Source organism: Coturnix japonica, unplaced genomic scaffold (assembly GCF_054131305.1).
Source record: "Coturnix japonica strain WE unplaced genomic scaffold, WE-NBRP24 Scf039, whole genome shotgun sequence".
Lineage (NCBI taxonomy): Eukaryota > Metazoa > Chordata > Aves > Galliformes > Phasianidae > Coturnix > Coturnix japonica.
Genome location: NW_028188942.1, coordinates 3,411,930 through 3,421,565, shown reverse-complemented (window position 1 = coordinate 3,421,565; position 9,636 = coordinate 3,411,930). Strand labels below are relative to the sequence as shown.

The window sequence follows — 9,636 nt, the reverse complement described above, 5'->3', positions numbered from 1 at the left end:
GCCCTAGTCTCAAGTTTCCTCTGTTCAGAAGCTTTCTTTGTGAAAGGCAACTTTTCCTATGCTACATACAGAAATACTGACAATTTATGCTGCAAAAACACAACCTACCTCTCACACCTGGAATCTATTACTCAGGGACGCTGTAGGGGACGCTGCACAGGTTGGCAGTATTGTGTGGAGCTTGGGGGCAGACGCTTCCTTCTGTTCTGAGCAGATACGAGGGCCCAGCCCCCTTCCTCTCGTGGGCTGTCTAGGTCTCTGACCTGCAGCTGAGCAGCTGGATTGGCTCCTCCCACTCGCGGGGACTTAGGATGAGGCTGTTTGTCTGCAGTGGAAGTAGGCTCACACCTCCCCCTACCTGTCTCCCTCGGAGATTCCCAAGAGCTCCTCAGGCTGCTGATTTCTTGCAGCAGCCTGGCCATCTGCTCGAGCAGCTCCTTGAGCAGGGTACACCGGCAACCAGGTTCTTTTAACTTAACTAGCTCGTAGGTATGGTGAGATGTTTCCTTTATTGCCATCTAAATGGAAATCACAATGAGACGGATGGCCTGCTGCTGTTCTTCTCCAGTGCCAGAGAAGTCCACGTAGCCCAGCACTGTGGGAGGCGGTTCCTCCCAACACCGCTTCAATCCACTTTGCCCAGCCTCCATTTTGTGCTGGGGCCAGAAGGCCGCACTGCCCCACAGCGCAGAAGGCCACTGCCCCACCCTCCATGATGTGCAGGGGGCACAGGGTCTCACTGCCCCATAGCGTTCAAGGCCACTGCCCCGCCCTCCATTATGAGCTGGGCCAGAAGGCCCCACTGTCCAATAGCACTGAAGGTCACTGCCCCGCCCTCCATTATGAGCTGGGCCAGCACACAGCACAGAAGGTGCTGGCGCAGCACCCCCAAGGCATTCACTGTCTGCACACCCTTGCGACAGGGACGAGAGGCAGTGCGCGCTACGGGGTCAGGGGCATCTGTCCTTGCAGATCCCACGAGTGAGAGTGATTGTTGGTGGCCTTTGGCTACAGCTTTTGGAAGCCGAAGTTCTATTCAGATTCCCATGGCTGTGCTGCGAGGCATTGCGGGACGGGGACAAGCCAAGTGCAGCCGGCCCTCTCCCCGCCGGGGCCCGGCACAGCCCCCAGCCTGCGCTGTGCAGCAGGAGGAGAACAGCTGGGAGCTGGAGGTGCTGCAGGCCCAGCTGGAGGGCGAGCGGCTCCACTGCCAGGAGCTGCAGCGCCGCTGGGCTGCCGAGAGATGTGAACTGCAGAAGGCGGCAGAGCGGGAGCGGCAGCTGCTGACCGACCAACTGCGCTGTGCCTGGGAGAAGCAGCAGGCCCAGGAAGAGCAGCAGCTGAAGGAGTGGGTGCAGCGGCAGCGGGCGATGGGGACCCGGCAGCTGCTGCTCTGGAAGGAGGCCGAGCTGCGCGCGACAAAGGAGCAGCTGCAGCGTGATTGCGATGCAGCCCTGCGCCAGGCTCGGGAGCTGCAGCAGCAGCTGGCCAAGGTGCTGAGGAACCCCCCCAGCAGCGAGGCGGCCCATGCCCAGCTGCAGGACGTCCTCAGCAAGCTGCGATGGGAGACGGATGGTGAGCAGCCCGCCTGCATCCGCCACCTCCAGCGTCAGCTGGAGCTGGAGAGGAGGCTCTTCACCTTTTACATCGTGGGGAGCTGGGCAGACTTGCTCCGTAACGCAATGTCCTGCTCCCAGGAAAAACAGGGAGCTCTGCACCGCCACCGTGCAGAGCAGGGCTCCAGTCAACCGGCCATGAAGGACGCTCACGTCCAGGTAAGATGACACACTGAGTGGGGATTGTTCAGCCTGTGGAGGGGAGGCTCTGGAGAAACCACTGAGCGGCCATCCAGTGCCTGAAGGAGAACTGGGGAAAGCTAGAGATGTACTGGTTGTAAGGGAGGGTAGTGATACAACAAAGGACAACGCCCTGAAAGTAGAAGAGGGGAGATCTAGATGAGGTATACGAAGACGGGACACCATGAGGGGGCAGAGGTGCTGGCACAGGCTGCCTAGAGAGGCTGTGGTTGCCACACGCCTGGCAGTGCCCCAGGCCAGGCTGGACACACCTTTGGGCAACCTGACCTAGTGGAAGTTGTCCCTGCCCTTGGCATGGGCTTGGAACGGGAGAGTCTTGAAGGCCCCTTCCTACACAAACCATTGTTATTCTATGATTTTCTGGTTCTAGGTGCCAGAGACAGCCAAGGAAGACCTGGGGCTCCCGGGCAGCCGGCCCTCTCCCCGCCGGGGCCCGGCACAGCCCCCCACCTGCCCTGCGCAGCGGGAGGAGAAGAGGCAGGAGCTGAAGGCACTGCAGGCCCAGCTGGAGGGCGAGCGGCTCCGCTCCCAGGAGCTGCAGCGCCGCTGTGCTGCTGAGAGACGTGAGCGGCAGGAGGCGGCAGAGCGGGAGCGGCAGCTGCTGGCGGACAAACTGTGCTCCAAGTGGGAGTGGGTGCGGGTGTCAAAGCTGCAGCGCCTGCGGGAGCAGAGCCTGAGGCAGTGGCAAGCAGAGATCTGCCAACTGCTGCAGGAGAAGGAGGCCCAGCTGCGCCAGATGCAGGAGCTGCTGCAGAAGCGGCGCAACGACACCATCCGCCAGGCATGGCATCTGCAGCGGCAGCTGGTGGAGGCGCTGCTGAGGAGCGACAGCAGCAGAGCGGAACGCAGAATGCAGCAGGAAGTCCAGCGGCAGCTCTGCTGGAAGTCCCGTGCAGAGCAGGCCGTGGAGAGCAAGCGCCTCCAGTGTGAGCTGCAGGAGCAGAGAAGACGCTTCCTGCAGTACGTCCTGGAGCACGTGGAGGGGCAGCCACGCGTCTTCTTCAACAGGGCCAGGGCCTGCCATCGGGCTGTAGCAGAGGTGGGTGTTCAGGCTACAGAGCAACAAGAGGCCTGCCCACCTGAGCGCAGGGAGCAGCAGGAGCAGAACACCCATCTGCTGAGTAAGCTGAAGGAGCTGCAGAGACGGTGCAGCCTCCTTGAAGAGAAGAGCAGAAGCTCTCAGCAGATGTGGGAGGAGGTGGAGTGGCTCAAGGACAAGATGCGTACGCTCTGCCTCCGTACCCAGCAGCTGCTGGAAATAGTCTGGCAGCTCAAGGAGGCCTCTTCCACATCCAAAGAGGCCACAGAGAAGGCAGAGGACGTCAACCAGCTGCAGGGACAGCATGTGGAAAAGGAGGCTGCAGAGCAACAAGAGGCCTGCCCACCTGAGCACAGAGAGCAGCAGGAGCAGAACACCCACCTGCTGAGGAAGCTGAAGGAGCTGCATAGACAGTGCAGCCTCCTTGGAGAGAAGTGCTGCCTGCTGAGGAGCAGAAGCTCTCAGCAGATGTGGGAGGAGGTGGAGCGGCTCAAGGACAAGACGCGTACGCTCTGCCTCCGTACCCAGCAGCTGCTGGAAATAGTCCAGCAGCTCAAAAAGGCCTCTTCTGCATCCAAAGAGGCCACAGAGAAGGCAGAGGACGTCAACCAGCTGCAGGGACAGCATCTGGAAAAGGAGAATGAGATGGCCAAGGAAGACCCGGGGTTCCCAGACAGCACAAGCAGCAAGCTGCTGGAGCAGTGCAGCTACCTCCAACAAGCCCTGAGGAACCTGGAGAAGCAGTGCCAGGCCCTGAAGGCCCAGAACCACCTGCTGAGAGAGGGACGCTCTCCAGAAGCGTGCCAGAAGCTGCAGAGTCTACAGCAGGCCGACGTCAAGCTTGGAGCGCTCAGCAAGCGTCTGGAGGAAAAATGCACACAGCTCCAGGAGATGGGGAAAAAGCTGAGGCCACACAGAAATCCCAAACAGGAATGCCCCAATCCCCAGGAAAAGCCGGGGGAGTCAAAAGTGTGGCCAGTGGCAGTCTGCATCTACATTTTCGCAGACCATCACCACCAAAATGAAGATTCTTAGCTCGTCACAGCTACAAAATCCTTATGAGGGCCCTAATGAGGACCCAGAAAACGAGCTTCCACTGACAGCTGGACAATACATTTACATCTGTGGAGACATGGATGAGGATGGCTGGTTTCTGGGAGAGCTGACGGACGGCACAAGAGGACTGGTCCCTTCCAATCTGGTGGAAGAAGTTTCAGATGATGACCTGGATACCACCGTGCCTCCAGGGCTTCGTGATCTCCTGCTGGATACCGATGACGAAGAGAGACCAGGCAGCAGGAGCAGGGGCAGAAAGTGGTCACCATCCAGAAATCTGTGTCCGTGTGTTGGCTCAGCCTGGGGGACGCCGAGATTCCTCTCCATAAGACAGCAACATCCCATCAAGATTCCACCTTTCTGGATGAAGGCTACCTCATGCTCCACTTGATGTTCAAGTGGAGTGTGATCCATCAGCAGGAAGGCCTTAAAAATTCATCCCTTGTAAGACTGAGAATTTATTACACTGGACTGGACTAAAACAACAAAAAACAACAAAAACCACCAAAAACACCAAAAACACCAAAACAACTTTAAAAAAAATTTATATTATATATTATTTATATATTATATATATTATAATATATGATTACACAATATATATTATAATATACATAATATACATTATATACATAATATATATAATATAATAAATACAATAATAAATAATATTATATTATATATATTATAATATTTTTTAAAAACTAATAAAAATAACCAAACCCAAAATGTGTGTCCAGTCTTCTTGTTTTTAGACAGTCTGCTTTTGTAAAGGTACAAGGAAAGGTAGAGGCTGAGGAAAGCCTCCAAAGTCTTTCTCAAGTGCTCTACCTACAAGTATTAGAATCAAGAGAGAAAGGAATCATCACTGCTTGCCTCTGTTCTTTGGGACACCTGAAGTACCTTGGAAGGCCGCACTTCCTGAGCCCTACAGACAGTCTGTCCCAAAGCAGCTGTTTGATCATTTCCATTGGGTGACAATGCATAGTGCTTGCATCGTCTGCGGGCACGGACTCAGATGCAAATCCACATCCTTAACTGTAGGTCTGTACATCCTTTATATACATGCTCCACCTCCTGCTTGAAATTTTCTGTCTCTCCCTATATATCAGCAGGGCAATTAGCAAGTCTCCTTCACGTCTAGACACCAACTGCCCATACAAGTGCGTGTGATAATGCACACGGCTGCGGCCAGCACTCTGTGTAAGGAGAAACTGTCAGAGAGCTGCACATCAGGGAGGGGTTTCTTGGTCTCGGCCTCTGCTTGCTTTTCTGGCTGGCTGTGAGGGACGCTCACGACCAGGTGAGACAGTGGAGATCCCTGGGAGACAGGAGAGTTACATTCCTTGGAGCCAGATGTGAGTTCTTCATTCTTGAGAGTTGAATTCTCTTCTGGTGACACAGCCGGTGAGACACAGACAGAGGGACGCCAGTGGACTGTGTGTTCTTGCCCACTTGTGTGTATGCACATGGCTGTGAGCAAGGCTGTGCACATCTTCATGCACAAATGAGCATGCACGGAGCTGTGGACAGTGCTGGGGTTGCACACATGTGGGTGTGCATGGGTGAGTCCATTAGTGCACGCATGTGGGAGGGTGTGCAAGGATGAGGTGGTACGTGTGTGTGTGTGTGTGTGCAAGGATGGGGTGGTACGTGTGTGTGTGTGTGTGTGTGTGTGTGTGCAGGGATGGGGTGGTGGCCATTTGCACGAGCACAGAGGTGTGCAAAGCGGTGGGCAATTGCTCCGTTGAAGCAAGAAGCAAGCGTGAGAGTGCTCCAGTTGTAAGGAAGTGCATTGCTGGAACAGGGCAGAGCTGAGCCTGCAACTGCAGCCTCCTTTGCACAGCCCAGCTCTCAGAGGGTGAGACAGTTGTGCTTCCTGAGCAGCTCAGGGACGTTGTGGACAGAAGCAGCCGAGTCCAAAGTTCCTGGTGTGAAGTGCTCCGAACATCGGGCTCTCTGGGCGAGCTCCCGGCTGACAGCACTGCTCCCCTCTGCCCTCGCCCGGGCCTGCTGGGAGCTGCAGGGCCTGCTGGGAGCTGCAGGCCCCGCAGGAACTACCACTCCCAGGATGCTGTGCGGCAGCACCGGGCGCCGCCATGACAGTGCTGTGTGCAGTGCTGTGCAGGGCTGGGCCTGTGGGCTCAGGGCACCGGGTGCTCCTTCCCTGAGCCTGCCAGGAGGTAAGGCACCGTGAGGGTGGTTTGGGGGAGACCAAAAGACGTAGAGAGGACGTAGGTGGGACATGGAGGTGAGATAGATGGGGCATGAACTGGATCTAGAGAGAGGGGTGAGAAGGCAAGGTGGATATCCGACAGGTGGGGACAGGGGCCTGTACAGGTCAAGGGCCAAGTCCAGCTCTGCAAGCACAGCAACATGTCGGGGACGCCGGGCTGCGGCTGGGGATGGAGCAGAGCAAGATGGAGAAAGGGGGGAACATTCAGGGAGCGAAGAAATCTCCAAGTGGGGCTTTCTCCATAGCTCAGCCTGCAGCGCAGCCACACGACCTAGGCAGGCCTCAGACTGGGATCCTGCTGCTGGGTGCTGCAGGGTGCAGCCTGGCTCAGTCCTCTCTGCACCTGGGGACTGATGGCTGTGTCTGGGATGGCAGTGAGCCTCCTCCACTCCAGGCTGAGCCACTCAGCTCTCCCAGAATTCCCGTCCATCCCCCTTTCTCATCCCTCCATTCCCACGCAGAACTGACTGAGGAGGGGAGGGATGGGTCCAATGGTGGTGGCAGATCTGGGACACTGCCCTTTCTGCTGCCCCCTTTGCCCTGAAGGTGGGCCTGGGGGCCTGGTGGCCTTTGTAACTGAACTAGCGGCTGCAAGCAGAGGTGTAGCAAAGTGAATGCAAGGAATTTAATAATTGAACATACCAAACAGTAAAGAAATGACAATATTCCCAACCATTTCCCACCCTAACAATCCTTTCTGATCCCACCCCCTCAAACTCCCACCCCCAATCAACTTCTCGCCCCCCCCGCTCCCTCCCACCAATAGGTCCCTCCCTGTGCAAAAAAACCTCCCAGCCCCCTGTTGTAATCCAAGAAGAATGGCAGCAGCCATGGATCAAGAGAAGGACTTGACAGAGCAGCAGCTGTGGAGCAGGATAAAGAGCAAACCGTGTTGGTGGTGGATGCGGCAGGCAGTGCCAGCAGGGCGTCCCCTGCTTCAAAGTGCACCTTTCCTCTCTCACCCACCACACATTCTCTCCTGCATTCAGGGTCTGAGGGATTTCTTCCAGTTGTACTCCATATCCGCATGGCCAGTGCGTGATACAGAGCCCAAGTGGAACACCTGCTTGGAAAATGAAATCAACTCTCCCATTCAGTTCTATGAGCGTGCGCCTTCCTCTAAAATGATGCGTGGTCATATTTGAAAAATCCAAATTAGTTGGATATAAGAGAGGTAATAGCATCATAACCGAGCATTACTAATACATTCAATGATTATTGCCGCAGATTCCAGCACCATTGGTAACATCAGATCCTATTGGATTCACATCCAATCTATTAACATAGTAGAAGCACATGATAACCTGGATAATGCCTAATAACTCTGGTTCCTGAGACAGTAGTTGGCGAACCTGAAGGCAAAAGGTCAGCGCGCTAGGACAAACAGCCAGACAGCAGTATGGTTAAATATGGCTGCGTCCATCGACTGCCCGAAAAGCCATGCTTTTATAGCAGACAGACGAGGGCATTTAAAAACCACGCACACTAATTGAAGGAAAGCTATTGCAATAACAACCCTAAAACCCCCGTTGAAAGCCCCGAGCTACTCATTCTTTTCCTAGAGGTGTCCTTGGTTCTCATGCTGTTTCTCCCTCCACAGCTGCTGCTCTGTGAAGCCCTTCTCTTGATGCATGGCTGCTGCTCTGTAAAATTCTTCTGATATTACAACGGCCCCCCAGATTCCCACCCCAATAATTCCTTCCTCCAAATTGCAACACTGAATTTCAGAGTGTAACATTATCAGAGTACAATTTCTCCCCCAGAATTGCCACCGCACCAAGTTCCCTCCTCATCTCCCTTTCTGCTCTTCTCGTCTGCGCGTCTTCCTTACTTTCACCCTGTCCTTTTTCTTCTGGTGATGGAGATTTTCAGGCTGGAGGAGCTCTTGTCTTGCTGCAGCCACCCCAGCATCCCTTGCCAGCTCTGCTGTGCCCAAACTCATCCTCGCTGATCCATGCCAGCCGATCATCGATGTCTGCCATGTCCTCTGGGCTGCCTGCGCTTGTTGTCACTGCTGGAACAGCAGTCTGGAAAAGGCAATCTGGAAAAGTAAGTTCTTTGTACTTGATAACTTCTCAGTTCCTTCTGATCTCGATATACAAAGTAGTTCCAAGTCCCTGTAGCTTTTGTGTTTTCTTTTGCAGAAGGATTCTGTGATTCTGTGTGATTCTGTGATCTTTGAGATCCTTTTCAACCCAGGCCATTCTATGACTGTACAGTTCCATACTGGAACAGATATAAAATGCTAACTATGTAAAACATGGAGTCAAACCTGTGTGATTTGTCCACACCAGGAGGTGATTAGAAAACAATTTGTAAGCTACAAAGCTGCTTGCTGGAAAGGAAAAGAAAATAAAACTACAAGAATAAGGGAAAACATTTATTCCTGAAAATAGGAAGAATAATGGACCTGCCATGAAATTTTGGTGATTTTATGAAGCTATTCACATGATTTTCTTGGTGCTGTGTTTCCCAAATGTGTGGTTTCTGGCTCTGCTGCAGCACCAGTCTGCATGTGAACATCAACTCTATTCTCCATCTGGGAAGATTAGGACTTCCCTTCTCCCACCAGCACCACTGAATTACAGTTACTCAGTGGTTAAACAAAGGAATCCTTAAAGAAGGGTTTACAGCTGTCGTGTTATCTGAAGTGCTTGCAGCATTCTGATGCTATTAAGCTCTATGTATTAACAAGTTCAAAAAGAAAAGGTAGGCATCTGATTGTTGTGACAGTTTCTAAGTTATTTGGAAAGCTGTACCACCCAACCACTCCTTCTGTTTGATGGAGGTGACAAAGCTCAGTTTAATTTCTGACTGCTGTTTAAATTCTGAAGCTCGAGCTGGTTCCTGGAGCAGAAAAAGCTCGGAAGCTGTCCCTCCTACAAGCAGGCACCTCTGAGCAAAATATGACATCTCAGTTTCTGATGGTAAGGTCAGGAGATCTGATTCCAGCGTCTAGCTTTCGGCTTCATGCTATGTTAGTGGGACATTTGGCATCTAGCACTGACCAACAGCAACTGACAGGCTGGTAACAGTGCACCCCAAAACAGTTATGTGTCTCTTTATGTTATGAGGGAAAATTGTATCGCATTGAGATTTCCTATTTTTACTCTTTGCAGATCTAACTAGCTGCTGGAAGAATCCTGTATGCCATGTTCACACCATTTTCAATCAGCTGGATGAGTCTGTTGTTGGCATTTTAATACCATTTACCAGGCAGGCAATATGTATGGAGTATTTGGCTCTCTCTACAGTTATGAATATTTGAGTATCTTCAACATGTGGCTCATTGCTTCTATTTCAGGCTGCCCAGAGAAGCTGTGGGTGCCTGTCCTTGGTGTTGAAGGCGAGGTTGGATGGGTGATGGGCAGCCTGAGCTGGTTAGTGTGCAGCCAGCCCATGGCAGGGTGTTTAGAACTGAATGATCTTGAAGGTTTCCTCCAACCCAAGCCCTCCTGTGATCCTATGATTCTGTGATTTCACTCAGG

At 53.3% G+C, this 9,636-nt stretch overlaps 1 protein-coding gene across 1 annotated transcript; it reads left to right on the top strand.

Annotated features, from left to right (window-relative positions):
- The first annotated feature begins 552 nt into the window (after positions 1 to 552).
- LOC146753271 (uncharacterized) lies at positions 553 to 6,762 on the top strand. The gene is made up of 3 exons (XM_085530828.1): positions 553 to 1,775; positions 2,188 to 3,715; positions 6,695 to 6,762. Exons 1-3 carry the CDS (start codon positions 780 to 782, stop codon positions 6,760 to 6,762), a joined length of 2,592 nt encoding a protein of 863 aa, XP_085386954.1. The 5' UTR covers positions 553 to 779.
- Positions 6,763 to 9,636: the final 2,874 nt, after the last annotated feature.

What these genes read in the sequence shown, in the direction of transcription:
- LOC146753271 (XM_085530828.1), top strand. Translation starts at nt 780, where the DNA reads ATGAGCTGGGCCAGAAGGCCCCACTGTCCAATAGCACTGAAGGTCACT. An exon ending in TGAAGGACGCTCACGTCCAG is followed by an intron (nt 1,776 to 2,187) that starts GTAAGATGACAC and finishes TTCTGGTTCTAG; the next exon opens with GTGCCAGAGACAGCCAAGGA. An exon ending in GCTTGGAGCGCTCAGCAAGC is followed by an intron (nt 3,716 to 6,694) that starts GTCTGGAGGAAA and finishes TTTGCCCTGAAG; the next exon opens with GTGGGCCTGGGGGCCTGGTG.